The sequence below is a fragment of the Myotis daubentonii genome, chromosome 3 (genome assembly GCF_963259705.1).
Source record: "Myotis daubentonii chromosome 3, mMyoDau2.1, whole genome shotgun sequence".
Taxonomy (NCBI): domain Eukaryota; kingdom Metazoa; phylum Chordata; class Mammalia; order Chiroptera; family Vespertilionidae; genus Myotis; species Myotis daubentonii.
This window is the reverse complement of record NC_081842.1, coordinates 190,920,245-190,935,317: the sequence shown is the minus strand read 5'-3', so window position 1 is coordinate 190,935,317 and position 15,073 is coordinate 190,920,245. Positions and strand designations below refer to the sequence as shown.

The 15,073-nt window shown below is 49.5% G+C and overlaps 1 protein-coding gene across 4 annotated transcripts in view; it reads right to left on the bottom strand.

Annotated features, from left to right (window-relative positions):
* The window catches only part of KDM4A (lysine demethylase 4A), a 43,853-nt gene extending 29,218 nt beyond the window's left edge, over positions 1–14,635 (bottom strand). The window contains exons 1-8 of one of the 4 annotated variants that reach the window (XM_059689873.1): positions 14,504–14,635; positions 11,724–11,900; positions 10,475–10,650; positions 7,549–7,663; positions 6,166–6,359; positions 4,080–4,129; positions 3,235–3,338; positions 649–786 (exon numbers count right to left, since the gene is read on the bottom strand). In XM_059689873.1, the coding sequence (XP_059545856.1) occupies positions 649–786; positions 3,235–3,338; positions 4,080–4,129; positions 6,166–6,359; positions 7,549–7,663; positions 10,475–10,650; positions 11,724–11,861 (915 nt within the window). In that variant the 5' untranslated portion in view covers positions 11,862–11,900; positions 14,504–14,635. Of the gene's footprint in view, positions 1–648; positions 787–3,234; positions 3,339–4,079; positions 4,130–6,165; positions 6,360–7,548; positions 7,664–10,474; positions 10,651–11,723; positions 11,901–14,236; positions 14,345–14,498 lie in introns of those variants that run through there. The other 3 variants (XM_059689872.1, XM_059689874.1, XM_059689871.1) reach the window with 3 other exon arrangements.
* Between the last annotated feature and the right edge of the window lie 438 nt (positions 14,636–15,073).

Here is a 15,073-nt window from a genome sequence, read left to right as displayed (position 1 = left end):
GGTGAGCACACTTCACCTGCTCCCACCTGACCCCCTATCCCATCTCCTCCCCTCAGGTGGACAAAGGTCCAAGACAGCTTAAAGCCAAACCATTTTGGGTTCAGAGGCTGAAGGCATATTGTCCTTGCAGAGCTTCAGACAGGGAGGGAAGCAGGGGAGAAGGGCGGAGAATGCTTGGCGCTGGGCAGTCCGCCCAGGCACTACAAGGATGCGTGAGAACCGATCGATGGGAAACTCAGCACTCAGACCCCAGATGGTCAACAGCCACCTTCGCGTTGGTATCTATCCAAGGCCAGGACCACACGAGCAAGTCTACTCCCAATCAAAGGTCCAGCCCTCTGCTTCCCTCCAGTAAAAGTAAACCCCTCAGAACTTCTCAACAGAGAAATCCCCGAGTGGCTAAAGCCCGAGTATCAACGTGTGTGGGTGTGGTTTGAATGCCCAATGGACTTACGCACGAAAACCTCACTTTATACGTCCCGAATCTGAACAAATTTTTAACGCACGCAAGATGTTGGGCACTTTTGCACATTCCCAGCCACTTGGTTTCTGAATTGCAGAAGATCAGAGACGTTCTAACCAGCAGCCAGTGCACCTAACAAGAACCAGACATGTTTAGGCAGAGGAACAGAGAGGCCAAGCACTCACCAGCACTGCCTGTTTGCCATACTCAATCCACCGCCGCGTAGCAAAATTGGTAGACTCCGCACAGTTGAAGCCGTGGTTGAAGCCGGCGTGGTAGCCATAAGGAAATGTGATCATGAACTCTCCAGCTTCCTGAGTGACCTGCGCAAGAGCAGAGCTGAAGCAGCTGCATCCAACTGCAGGAGTCTGCAGAACTGGACCTCTGAGCTCCAGCTCTGCCTCAACTTAGCTGAACAACCAAGGATAAGCCATAAAGCCACAGGGGTCTCAGTGTCTTCTACAAAATGCAAAGCCCTAACATATCATACTAGGAGCCCAGTGCACGATTCAAAATTGCGCAGCGCGGCCCACCCACCCGCACCCCTGCCTTGACACCAGAACCTGTCCCCCCCAGAGCTCCAGGCGCCTGGCCCAGCTCCCAAACCCTCTGGCCTTCTCTGGCCACTTCAAGCAGGACACTCAGTCCCTCCAGCCGCCTCAGGCTGGTCCCGCCTTCTCTGGGTGCCTCCCTGCTTCCGCCACGTCTCATGCAGCGGCTCCGCCCCGTCATGGCGCCAGAGGAGAGTGTGGAAGCCTCCCACCTGCTGCGCTGTGCTCCGTCCCCTGGCAGGTGGGCCGCACAGCACTCAGCGTGCGAGGGGTGGGTGGCGAAGGACTGGTGAGGGGGCCGCTATGGGCTCTCACCCCTGCCCTTCCCGGCACGGGATGGTCCCGCCTCCTCCTGGCACCTCCCCACTCCCGCCCCGTCTCCAGAGCAAAGCACCAGCTAATATGCACCAGCTAATATGCTAATGACCTAGTCGTTACTCTTACAGCAGATCGACCATTAGCATATTAGCCTTTTATTATATAGACTAGAGGCCCGGTGCACAAAAATTTGTGCACTCGGGGGGACGGGGGGTCCCTCAGCCCGGCCTGTGCCCTCTCGCAGTCTGGGACCCCTCGGGAGATAATGACCTGCTGGCTTAGGCCTGCTCCCGGGTGGCAGAGGGCAGGCCCAATCCCTAGGTGCAGCCCCTGGTTGGGCTCGGAGCAGGGCCGATTGGGGAGTTGGGGCACCGCCCCCTGTCATGCACAGAGCAGGGCGGATTGGGAGGTTGCGATGCCACCCTCAGTCATGCTCAGGGTAGGGCCGATTGGGGGGTTGGGGCACCGCCCCCTCTCACACTCAAGGCAGGGTCAATGGGGAGGTTGTGGCGCCACCCCGTCACGCACAGAGCAGGGCCGATCAGGGGGTTGGGGAGCACACCCCCCGCCCCCCGTCATGCACAGAGCAGGGCCCATCAGGGGGTTGAGGAGCTCCCCTCTGTCTCTCACAGAGTATGGCCAATAGGGGAGTTGGCACACCACCCCGTCACACACAGAGCAGGGCGGATCAGGGGATTGGGGCGCCGACACTGTCACACTCAGGGCAGGGCCGATGGGGAGGTTATGGCTCTACCCCATCACCCACAGAGCAGGGCCAATCAGGGGGTTGGGGCGCCTTCACCTGTCACAAACAGAGCAGGGCCGATAGGTAGGTTGTGGCCCTGCCCACCGTCACACATAGAGCAGGGCCCGTGGGGGGTGGGTTGGGGCGCGGCACCCTGTCACACACAGAGCCGCAGGGCAATCAGGGGGTTTGGGTGCTGCCCCCTGTCACACTGATCCCAGTGCCGGGAGGCCTCTCAGCTCCACTGATCCCAGTGCTGGGAGGCATATTACCCTTTTACTATATAGAATAGAGGCCTGGTGCATGGGTGGGGGCTGGCTGGTTTGCCCTGAAGGGTGTCCTGGATCAGGGTGGGGGTACCCACTGGGGTGCCTGGCCAGCCTGGATGAGGGGATGATGGGTGTTTGCAGCTGGTCACACACCCTTCAGGGTGGGGGTCCCCACTGGGGTGCCTGGCCAGTCTGGGTGAGGGGCTAAGGGCTGTTTTCAGGCTGGGACTGAAGCTCCCAACTGCTCCTTTTTTTCTTTTTTCTTTTTTATTCTGGGCCAGCTTTAGCTCTGAGGCTCCAGCTCTTAGGCCTCCGCTCCTGAAAGCAGGTATCTGGTTTGTTTCGGTTCGAAACAATGTATAACACCAGCTCTGAGATCCCAGCCTGGCTGAAAGCTGGTTTCTGGGCATCTATATTTGTTACAATGTTTGAAACTGCAGGCTCAGAGGCCTGCAGCGGCAGGCGGGGAACACTGGAGTCCCCCGTCACTGAAGCAAGCCTCATGTTCAGTTTAAGCTGCCTGGCTACCGGCCGCCATCTTGGCTGACAGTTAATTTGCATATTTCCCTGATTAGCCAATGGGAAGGGTAGCGGTCGTACGCCAATTACCATGTTTCTCTTTTATTAGTGTAGATTAGAATACAACGACTATAATAACCATTCTTCCAAAGGAACTCTGTTCACGGGGATTTGACTCCCATCTGGTCCCAGGAAGGTATAGCAGCCCCACCTTTAATACCCTGATGTCAAAGTGCTGTTATATGTCAGCTTTGGCCCACACCTGGCACAGGGTAATGAAAGAGAATAAAGCCCCTCTCTGTGAAACACAGACCAGAAAGGGCGGTTTTTGTGTGAGACCAAGGATTTCCATATGTAAAGTCAGCTCACCTTGTCAAAAGGAATTCCGTATTTCTTCAGCATTAAAGGGGAAATCAAGGTCATCTTATGGCGGAGAAAAGCCTCACAGCTTTGAGCACTTCCTGGGAAAAAGCCTGTTTAATTGAAAATAGGCACACGTGAATGGTGCTCCACACTCCTCTGTAACCCTAGCATCCTACCCCTGTGCATCTCGCCTGGACAATACGGGGATAAATCACCAAGGTGATCTCTATGGATCCGTCAGCCCCAGCCCAGCGCCAAGATTCCACAATGAACCTCTGGGCTCTCGCGGGTAGGCCGCCCGTGGGTAATCAGATTCTGTTTGGGGATGTGAGATGACCCAGCAGCCCGTTTTCTGATAAAGAGCTTTGACACGCTTTCGGACCTTTCTCCATGCAGCTGCATCCTCAGTCTGTGTTAGTAACATGTCTACTACAGGACAGACTACCCAGCTCTCCTGAAATGGGCTCTCTGGAGAAATCATCTATCAAAGGCCACTTTAAGGAGTCAAAGCAGTAAATAATTCCATCCTGACTTGAACATTTGGGTTTCTGGCAGAAGAGTCAGACCCAATATGACAGGTATACTATCTCTGGTCAAATGAATTCGTGCTCGATAAAACCAAGGCAAAGACCATCTAAGAAGGAATTGCCGAGTCCCTTCCCAGGACAAAGTGCGGAAAGGCTCTGCTTTTAGCTGCTCCATTAGGATAACTAGCCTGGCAGTCTGGCTTACCCCCGACCTGCAGGCCTGAGAAGGGACACGAGCGAATCTGACCACAGAGAATGGACGCGTTAGAGCAATGAGCATGGCGCACAGGAGGGTCTGAGCCCGCTGTGGAGGAGACACAGTACCTTTGGCGAGGCGCTCCAACCGCTTCCCGTGCTCAGGGGGAACAGAGTACCTGCAATCACATAAAGGCATTGGACGCTGAGCAGAGGACAGGAGGGGAGCGGAAGGGGCTGGTTCCCACTCTCAAAACAGCTCAAGCTATCAGGTTTTTCAACCTCCCAACTACAAAAACGAGAAAGGAAACCTGGAGAAATGAAATATTAGACTGTTTGGGCAGAGCAGCAGGGAGTCCACAGAGAAGTGTGAGTGAATTCCTCTTTTCTATTCATTAATGAGACATTGCTGAATGTTTACTGTGAGCCAGGATTTAGGTATGCACTCAATGTCGCTCTCTATGATGTCCTAAATGACATGAAATGAAATGCAATGCAATGAAATGAAAATGAAAATGAAATGGGAGAAGGATGGCATTAAAGTGCCCCTGGCAGACCTGATGGCCGAACAGTGACAGGATAAAGAATAAAAAACAAGGCAAAATGGATTAGACCTGGCCCCATATCTGCTGTTGAACCCATCTCCCCTTGTCTCCAGTTATACTGATCACCCAGTAGTTACTCCTCCACCCAGACACCATAGAAACTGCTCTTCATAAAAAAAGGACCAAGAAACCATGTAAGACTATTCAAAACTTTCGCTAAACTGCTAAACTTTACAGTCTGAAAAGCACAGTAAGTCTATTCTAACCTTTATAAGCAAGTCTAAAGATTATTCCACAACAAACACTTCCCATCCCAAAAGCTTCATTATGAAACAAAACAGATGCGGATGTTTGTCACTGGAAGCACTGTGGGCAACGGTGCACGGCCACCTCTGGAGGTCCCACCTGATGGCCTGAAGAGTGCATGTAATAAGCAGAAAACCTGTTCTCGACACGGGAACAGAAATCCATCTCAGGGAACTCTGGCACAAAAGCTACACTGACAGAGTCTCCAAGTCTGGCCAACTAAGGAAGGTCATGGGACAGTAGGTCAAAAAATTTTGCCAAAATTAGAAACTCAAAAGTATTTGAAAGAAGAAAGGAAAACCCCTGGGAAGGGATGTGGCTTTAGATGCTGGAAGAGGGCAGGAGGATGGATCCAGTGCCCATGACTCCTCATGGCCAGGCCCATGCTGTTCCTCTGGCTTCCTCACTCACTTCAATCATAGTACCTGGCACCCAAACCACTATGATCTTCCCCTAGTTCACTAAAGACATCACGCTGTCTCTCAACTCAGGATCTTTGCCCGGGTTTTCCAACCACTGAGACACACTTCCCGCAGCCTCCCTTCTCCTGAACCCACCATCGTCCCACCCAGCTACTCAGCTACGTCTTTCTCATTTGCTAGGTCTCAGCTTCATTGTCACCTCCTTCAGGGACACCCTCTCTGATCACCATCCCTCATGTGCCCTCTCCACATGGACCTACAGCATCCACTGTCTCCCATCAGAGCTTCCCTCACACTTTGCATCTCCTGTCTGTGACGGTAGCTACCTCACCTGTCTTATTCACTGCCGTTGAATGCAGCACCTTCACTAACTGCTGAGCCAGTTAGTGATGGACCAGCAGAGGGAGAGAAGAGAGAACACATCTTTGTCTCCCCAACTAGACTAAGGACATCCTGGAGAGCAGGAAGCATATGCTGAATAGCCTTGCATCCCCTCTTGCGTTAAGCACACACTGCTGCTCACCAAATATTTTTTTCCACGAGGGAAAGGAAGCTTTCTATCATCTGCAGGCGGGGCTCTAGCCTTGGAAGTCTGCCTCTAAGAAATGCCTCAGGCCTGCTCAGAAAAAGAAAGCAGAAAGCGGTGGGAGAGGTGGGAATAGCCTCTGTGGCTCTGTCACTCAGCCAACTCACGCTTGGACACAGTGGTACGAAGTGCCCCGCCCTCTACGGTAAAGCCTGCTACTCCAAAGGCAGTCTGAGCTCCAACGGCATCTCAGCACTTGGAAGTCTGTTTAAAATGTAAAATGCCACGCCCACCCTAAGCCTACTGAACCCGAGCCTGCATTTTAACAAGCTCTGGAGGCGTTTTCTGGGCACAGGAGAGCTGAGGAGCCCCCTCCCTCCCGAGAAGCTCCAGCGCCAACTGCAGGCTGACTGTACCAGGACTTGGGTTCTCCGAAGTGCAGGTAATTGATGCTGTACAGGTCCATGTCTTCGGTGTGCCAGGCAAAGGATGTCTTCCACATGCCGAAGTACAGGTACGGGGTGTTCACACCCTCGATGGTGATCCCACTCTCCTTTTCCACCAAGTCCAGGATTGTTTTCAGCCGGCCAATATTCCACTCATCAACATGCTGCAAAGGAAATGACAGTCCAGGGCAACTTATCAAGATTATAAACCGAGGCTCCGAACCTACAAATCATGGAGTAGGTCCCAGGTGAGCTGTCACCTCTAACGAAGATGTGGAATATTGTCAAAACAGCATGGACATGAAGACCACAGCATCCCTCACCCACTCTTCACACCACCACTGGAAACGATGCCATTATAACCCCTGAAGGACAAATACCACTCGTATATGAAAGATGATTAAAGCAGTGACAGCCACATGTTCTAAAACCCAGAATAAAGAGTTTTGAACTGAAGCTAAAGAAACTTATGACAAAATAGGAAAAAAAACTCTTAAACCATAAAAAATACAAAACATGAGCATGAACTAGATCAATCTGTGACTTTTCTAGCCCCACTTTCCACTGAGCAGTGTTCTCGGTAAAAAGTTTTTCCCAGTCCTTTTCTGAGTTGTAATGGTCAGCAAGGCGCCCACCACCCATGGCATGTTATGGATTATTATTCCCTGCTTGTGTCTCCCCATCCCAGGTCCTTACAGCATCTTCCCACAATTAATGTCCCTGCTTCACTTCCCCACCACCCAAAAAAACTCATCTATAAACTTGGAATCCACTTTTTAAGCTCCTTCGTTGCAATAATTTACAAAAAAAATTGGAATTAATCTGAGTGATAATCCTTGAAATGTGCTACGAATTTTTTAATCGTCCAAAAAAACCTTCCAAACATTCCTTCCTTTTACATTCCAAGCCAGTGCAACTGGTTAAAACAGCTTTTGCTACAGAATCTTGTTTGCTGGTTCTGAAAATCTAAGTGAGCTTCACTTCTTAAATATATATTACTTTTATTATAGTCAGTGACCTTTTTTCTGCAGAAACCGCACTGCCTCTCCCCCAACAATTCATCTACTGTGATCCCACCCTTCCAAGAACTCATCAGCTCCCACCCACAGACTGTTCTAACAGCCCTGGCAAAGAACACCACATCACCCGATTCACGTGTAGAGTGGGAGAAGTAGCATTCAGTCACATGCAAAACTACCCCCAATTAAGCGAGCACAGCACATCAGCTGGTGGTGGATCATTCTCCCATTCAGCAAGCAGCTTTCCGGGGCCTACTGAGCGCTGGGCAGATAAAATGTCATTCCACTACAAAATTACAAAAATGCTGCGCAGAGAGTTGCCAGAGAGCCTCACCTTTTCATAGAGAGTGCCATTCACGTCTGCGCCATAGATTGGAGGATTGAAAGTAAGATTTTTCCAGTATTTCCGTTCAAGCTCTTCAAACTCACTATAGCGTGGGGTACAGTACCTTTCAAACATAAAAGAAGTGTTAACCACTTATAAGGGACTAAATTCTTGAACAGCACAAGACACAATCTCCTATTCCAGAAACAGCAAGATATTTCAAACGAATATGACATAACCTCAGCCTTCAAGACTCTAAGATAGTAACTCCCTCAATATCCCTTCCGTGAGCTCTGGGCCCAAGGAAGGTGATGTACATGAAGATATAAGCGCATCTTCCTTAAGAAGCATGGTATCTTCAAGTCTTTGAAGAGAATCTACTAAAGCTATACACCCCGCTAGAATCAGAAGTGGCCTGGCCACCCAAGGAGAAACAGCTTACAAATTTGTGAGATCCAAAAACTGCAAATCCCTATACAGCTGACCTGTGACCAACACGGGTTTGACCTGTGCAGGTCCACTTACATGCGGGTTATTTTTCTGTAAATATATTTTCTCTTCCTTATGATTTTGTTAACATTTTATTTTCTCTAGCTTACTTATTATTATAAGAATACAGTATACAATACATACACAAAATGTGTTAATAGACTATTTATGTTACCAGTAAGACTTCCGATCACCAGTAGGCTATTTATTAGTAGTTAAGATTTGGGGGAGTCAAAAATTATAGGCGAATTTGACTTCACAGGGTGGGGGTGGGAATGGAGAGTTGACGCCCACTCCAACATTGATCAAGGTCAACTGCATAGCAACAGACAAGCGAAACCCAGCAGCCTGGGAAGAGCGGAGGCCTTCCACGGCTCGCTTCCCTGGTAAGTGAAGGAAGCGGCTCCCAGAGGTTCGTTGTATACCATCACTGCCACACTTCCAGCATCCAATGCAGTGGCTAACATTCAACAAATAATCGTGCTTACAAACAAAACAGTTCAAAACCCCTTAAAAATGATTACACAGCAATTTTAAAAAGAATAATATATAAACCTAAAGGGTATTTGAAAATGCACATTATAACTCGAATGGCAAAAAATATCATGAGCAGATAAAGGGTGGAAGCAGAGACCAAAATGAAACTGTGTGGAGATAATGGGATGAGTGAGGAAAAACAAATCTTACTTTAAATACTGGCTTACGTGTTAATGTCAACCTAGTGAATAATAATGTTTAGAACTCTGAAGTTCCCTTTTAAACATAAATAACTTTTCCACCTCCAACTGATCTGCTTTATAAATTTAGATTTTTTTACCCACTGCGTTTTGCTGACCATGCAGATAGAAACCAAGGGTAAGACTTTGTTGTATGTCAGATGAAAAGAAAAGACACGGGCTGGTGAACTTCAAAAGAAAGGCGGTATTGTGAAAGGAGAAAAGGCCTACCATATGTTGACAAGAAGAGAAGGCAGGCACAGGAGGCTGAGGCCCATGTGAAACAGAAAGCAGGTGTGCTTGGTGCCGCCACCCCACAGACACACTGCACAGACAGAAATCAGACACAGGGTGACACAGCCTTTCGTCCACAGAGCATGTCACACTTCCTCAACATGCTTGCACATAAATTATCTCATTCGACAGCAGTTGGCTAGCACTATACTAGCAGACTAAGTGTTAAGCTGTCAATAAAACTGGAAGACCATATTTAGAATCATAAGCCAACGGAAAAGAAGGCAAAGCGCAGAAATAGAGTGAGATCTGATGAGAGAGAGAGAGAGAGAGAGAGAGAGAGAGAGAGAGAGAGAGAGAGAGAGATGATAAAGCGCGTGAAGTCACGCCCCCAAAGTGTGAAGGCTGGCAAGCTTCAGATCCAGCTCTGGGCCCATTCACAGTGAAGGCACGTGTCTGACTGGCTGAAATCAGACATGCGTAGATCTGTAAGGCTCAGGAGAAAAGGGGAAGGAAGGAATCCCTTGTGGAAACTCAAAATTATGGAGTGGCGCGGGAAGGGAGAAGATCCAAGGGAAAGGATTAAGAAAGAGCAGTGAGAGCTGATGAGGGGAAGACAAAATTCATTCGCTGAGATCAAATGAGAGCTAAATGTTACAAACAGCAGAGAAAATCAACTGAAAACAGCAGGCCTCAACAAAGACAGACGTTTCTAACACAGACAAGAATGTACACATGAGGAAGAATGGAGTCAGAAAATAGCAACCAGCTTGGCAATTCATTCACATTCTGTTAATGTCAAAGTGGAAAGAAGCCGTGGCTGGTTTGGCTCAGTGGATAGAGCACCAAGTGAAGGGTTCCGGCTTTGATTTCAGTCAAGGGCATGTACCTTGGTTGCAGGCTCAATGGTCAGGGCATAGGAGGCAACCAATAGATGTATCTCTCTCACCGCAATATTTCTCTCTCTGCCTCTCCCCCTCCCTTCCATTCTCTCTAAAAATCAATGGGAAAATGCCGTTGGGTGAGGATTAACAACAACGACAACAAACAAACAAAAAGTGGGAAGGAGATAGCAGTTTTATGGGTAGTGAGGATTTTGAGCAAGATTAAAGACAGAAGGACCCAGAAGAAAGAGATTAAACTACTGAGGCCACTTTCAGATAAGCAAGTGATTATCAATACATCTGGCAAAAGCTCCTTTTGAACCAACTCCAGCGTTCTCCTTCGGAAATCTGCAACTTACCGGAGTCAGAAAATGGTTCTTCTTTTGATGGAAAAACAATGGGACTACTTTATGTGAGAATATGGACAAGTTGAGACTGTGACACAGTCCTGAGAGGAGGGAATGCTTCCATTAAAAGGTCAGAAAGGGAGACAGAAGCTAGAGCTGGGACACTGGGCTTCAGCCAGACAGCAGCCGTCTTGAAGACAGCTATGAGGAAAAGTTAAGTACTGGACGCTAGGACAGATAAAGGAAGAAAAGTGTTTCCACTCACTTATCACTATTGGCTATCTTGCGGAACTCTCGAACAGTCATGGCTTTCTTCTGTATGTTGTACTGAGTGAAGAGCCCAGACTGCCCGGTCACCAGCTGCTGGATGGGAGCAGGAATGACCAGCTCATCAATGTCATCATAGGACGCTCGAGGCTTCCACTCCTTGGGAGGAACAACCTGTAGGGAACACGAGAAACAGAGACGGCTCAGCGTCCCGGCAGTGTGTAGGCTGCTACCCAATGGTAACAGTCAATTTTACTAGAAAGTTACTTTGCTTTAGCCAGGCCCATCCAAATGCAGCCAGTCACACCGTCATGCTAACCCTGATCCAGTTCTGCCACCGACTAGCTGCCTGGTTGCCATGCACTAAGGCAGTGGTCGGCAAACTACGGCTCTTTGGCCCCTTGAGTGTGGCTCTTCCACAAAATACCGACTTCTGCGCATGGGCCACGAAGTTTCAATCGCACTGTCCGTGCGCGCCCGCACGTGGTATTTTGTGGAAGAGCCACACTTAAGGGGCCAAAGAGCCACATGTGGCTCGTGAGCCGCAGGTTGTCGACCACGGCACTAAGGTAAGTAATATGTTTCTCAGCCTCAGTGTCTCATCTGGGCACCAAGAGAGGAGGATTGCCGAAACCGGTTTGGCTCAGTGGATAGAGTGTCGGCCTGCAGACTGAAAGGTCCCGGGTTCGATTCCGGTCAAGGGCATGTACCTGGGTTGCGGGCACATCCCCAGTGGGAGATGTGCAGGAGGCAGCTGATCGATGTTTCTCTCTCATCGATGTTTCTAACTCTCTATTTCTCTCCCTTCCTCTCTGTAAAAAATCAATAAAATATATTTTAAAAAAAAAAAGAGAGAGGAGGATGGAGAGCTGATTCTCTCTCACTGAACAGAGCCCACACGGGAAGCCAAATCACTATGAAGAGTGCTGGCTGAGCGTGAAATGAGAACAAGGGGAGTTTAACGGCATAAGCACACAATGACATAAAAACACTCAAGCACCATCTCCACCAGAGGAGGCACCCCAGCAGTGGCCCTGACACACTGGCTCTTAATAGCCCTTTTACAGATTCCAAGCAGCTCTCCCCCTACAGAAAAGAAATGCTTCAGATGCTAACGAAAGCAATTAACTTGCAAATAGGACAGCCCACGCAGCTCATCACCCTGCCAGCCTTTCAGCAAAACTCAGTTCTCCCACCTTCCTGCTGCCCTGGCACAGAAGCCATTGCCGAACAAGCCCACCCCTCACCTTGGCCAGCCCAGCCCGATGAGCTCCTTGGGATTCAATGTAGGCAATGTATCGACTGAAGTTCCGGAACTCCTCCATCGTCGGGTAAAAGGTCATTATCCGAGCGCTGGGATTCAGGGTTTCAGATTCACAAGCCATTTTCCCTCCTTTTTGAGGTCACGTTGGTCAGGCAGGAATCTGAAGAAATTCTTAAGAGCACAAAGTTGTAATTAAAATTAAATGCTGGGAATGTCAGTGCTGAAAACAGTAAACGATAACTTAGAAATTCTGAAGAAGTATTAAGACCTCACACCTGGCCCTGGCACGTGTGCTCACTGGTTAGGGCATGTTCCTGCGCACCAAAGAGTCTTGGGCTCGATTACCCGTTAGGGTGCAAAGGGGAGGCAACCTATCGATGTTTCTCTCTCACATCAACGGTCCTCCTCTCCTTCCCTCCCTCTCCAGAATCAATGAAGAACAACAACACATAGATCCTAGGGTGAAGATCAAAAAAAAAAGACTTCACACCTGGAACGTGCCTCTAGATAAGTTATTTAAATGAACCAGAAATAGACAGAAAAGGCTCTGCTTAAAAGAACCTGATGCATCAACATTGCATGTACTCAAATCTTATTTAAATGGAGACATTGTTTAAACTAATAAAGGGAAGTGGTAACTATCTGATTGTTGGTCCTATCTAATACAGCCACCCTGCCCATATTTTACCCTTATCTTTTCAAGTCGCTCCTGCTCCCTTATTCTCACCTTGCTAATTGCTTTTCAGAGTATTAAACATAATCTACGATAACCAGATTTAAAAAGCAACCTATGGGCTCCCTTCTCAGGAACAGCTTTAAAATAGGATTATAGATTCCTAAGAAAAGTTACTTAGCTACAAGATTACAAAATAAAGTTTAATGTAATTAAAGTACTTTGAGCCCTGGCTGGGTAGCTCAGTTGGTTACAGTATCATCACCGTGATACATTTCCGGTCAGGGCACATATAAGAAGCAACCAATAAATATACAAATAAGTGGAACAGCAAATCGATGTTTCCCCCTCACTCAAATCAATAAATAAAAATTTAAAAAGAAAAGATATACTTTTTTTTAAAAGTTTACTTTGATATTAGTAGCATAAGCTATGATTTTTAAAACTATACCTAAACCAAAATGCAGTTTCAGCAGTACTTAATGAAGTCAAGTAGAGACTGGTGTACTTGCACTGTACCCAGAACTCAAAGGACAGAATTTAAACAGGCAATAAACTGGCAACACAGGGCAAACTTCATAACTGACTAGAAAAGGGGAAATACTTTGTTTTTAGATGAGGCCTCCAGCTGAGTGGATGCATCCCCGTTACCAGGCACTACAAAAGACTACTACAACTGAGTAAGAACCAAGTATATCGGCTCAAAGGGGCCAGTTAAGAAGCAAAAGGAAACTCTAGAACTCCCCCAATCTGGGCCCCAGAGCCATGGCAGTTCAGCTCCAAGAGTGCCTTTGGGAGCTCGAGAGCTCAGAAGTGAGGAAACTGCCTCCAAGTTTCCATGGGAAGACAGCATGGAGGAGAGCTGTCTCAGGTAAGAGAGAAGACAACTCAAACCCCTCCCTCCCCACCGCCACTCCCACCCCCCCACCCCCGCGCACACACCTATCTCTCCGGCTTCCATTTGCGCCCCGCCAGGTGCTCTTCATGTACCTTGCCAAGCCTTTGCATGGCAGTATACTATTATCCCTGATTTACATACCAGGAAACCTGCCCCCAGTCCTGTAATGAACTCCTGGCGCTCCTTCCATTGCTCTGGGCTGCCTACATAATAATCATCTCCAGCTAGACTAAACCCATTAGAAGGGCAGACCCAACGGTAGAGGAGCCGGAAGTTTATTCAATTTTGAAGACCCTCTCTTTTAAAAAGAATACAAAACACCTTACTTTTGCAAATTTTAGCAAAACATACAATCACGTGAAAACAGTGTTAAGGCCCATCCCCAGTGTGGCCCATCGCCTCTGGACTTGCTCATTTCTGTGTGCCCGGAACCTAGAACAATGCACGGCACAGAGTAGGCATTCAGAAACTTGAATAACTGATTCCCCTGCCCTCGCCTCTGTTGCTCATTTCCTTTCTTCAACCCTCGGATTCCCTTCCCCCAACCTATCCCCTGGGGAAAGCTCCTGTTCCCCCAACACCTTCCTGCTCCCATCCAGCAACAAAGCCTGGTGGTTCCAGAGCACCGCTCCGGAGTCCAAGCAACTCTGACTACAGATCCGGCCTCTGCCATTTACCAGCTGTGTGCCCTGGGCTGTGTGAGCTGCCAGGGCCTCAGTTTCCCCACCGTAAGACGGGGATCCCAACCTCCTTGCTGGCAGGGTCGCTGTGATTAACTCAGATGATGCAAGCAAAATGCTAAGCCCTAGGCCCGGTACTTAGCCGCTCTGTAAAGGCAGCTATTGCTAAGAACCACTTCAAACGCCGGCCCCCTCCCCACTCGGCAGCTCCCGCGGGTATCGTTCCCAAGATCCCCAAACCTCACCGTATCGAGTCCCAGCCCCTCCTAGCCCCGCCGCCCAGGCGAAGGGGGCCCGGCCGCAGGAAGAAAATACTGCCCAGTACACCCGCCCCCCTTCCCGACGACCATTGGCCATAAGAAATTGGAAAGGACCAATCCCAGGATGCATTTTAGAAGCGCCTGCTTCCATTGGGTGAGAACCGTGCCCATCACTCACTCCCCCCCTCCCCCACCGGATCTCACGGTCAAGGCCACAGCAGCAACAACTCGAAAAAGATTCCGAAACCTTACGGTTCTCGCCGAAAGCCCACCGGCCCGGCAGGGCTAAGGCCCAGCTTCTGCTGCCGCACCAGCCGATCTCGCCGCTTCTCTGCCAGCGAAGGACGAAGCCCCGCCTCCCCTAAAGTCGGCCTCGGCGCAGCCGCACAGCGCCCCACAAAGTGAGCCAATCCGAGGGCCACTATAAGCCTTCAAACAACCAATGAGCACGCGCTGCAAGCGCCCCAAAGTCGGGGCGTATCAATCGGCTCTGCCTATGAGCACCCGCTCGGGCTGTTGCCAGGAGGAAACGCGGGGCCTCGGGACCGCGGCCACTGAGCATCTCCGCCGAATGCGGAGCTGGCCTATCGGAGGCGGGCGCCTGGCCGCCCCCCGCTAATGAGGACAGAAAGAGGCGAGTGCCTAGCCGTGGGTAGCGGGGAGGGGTGAGGGCGAGGGGCTTCCTGCAGGGTGCTTCTGTGCAGGGGTGGGCAGAGGCTTTTGTAAGGCCCTTGCCTAAGGCAGAAGTGTGCTTGCTGGGAGCCCTGAAGGGGCAGCTTCCGAGGTCTAGGAGCTCCTGGTAAGGTGACCAACTTGTCCTGA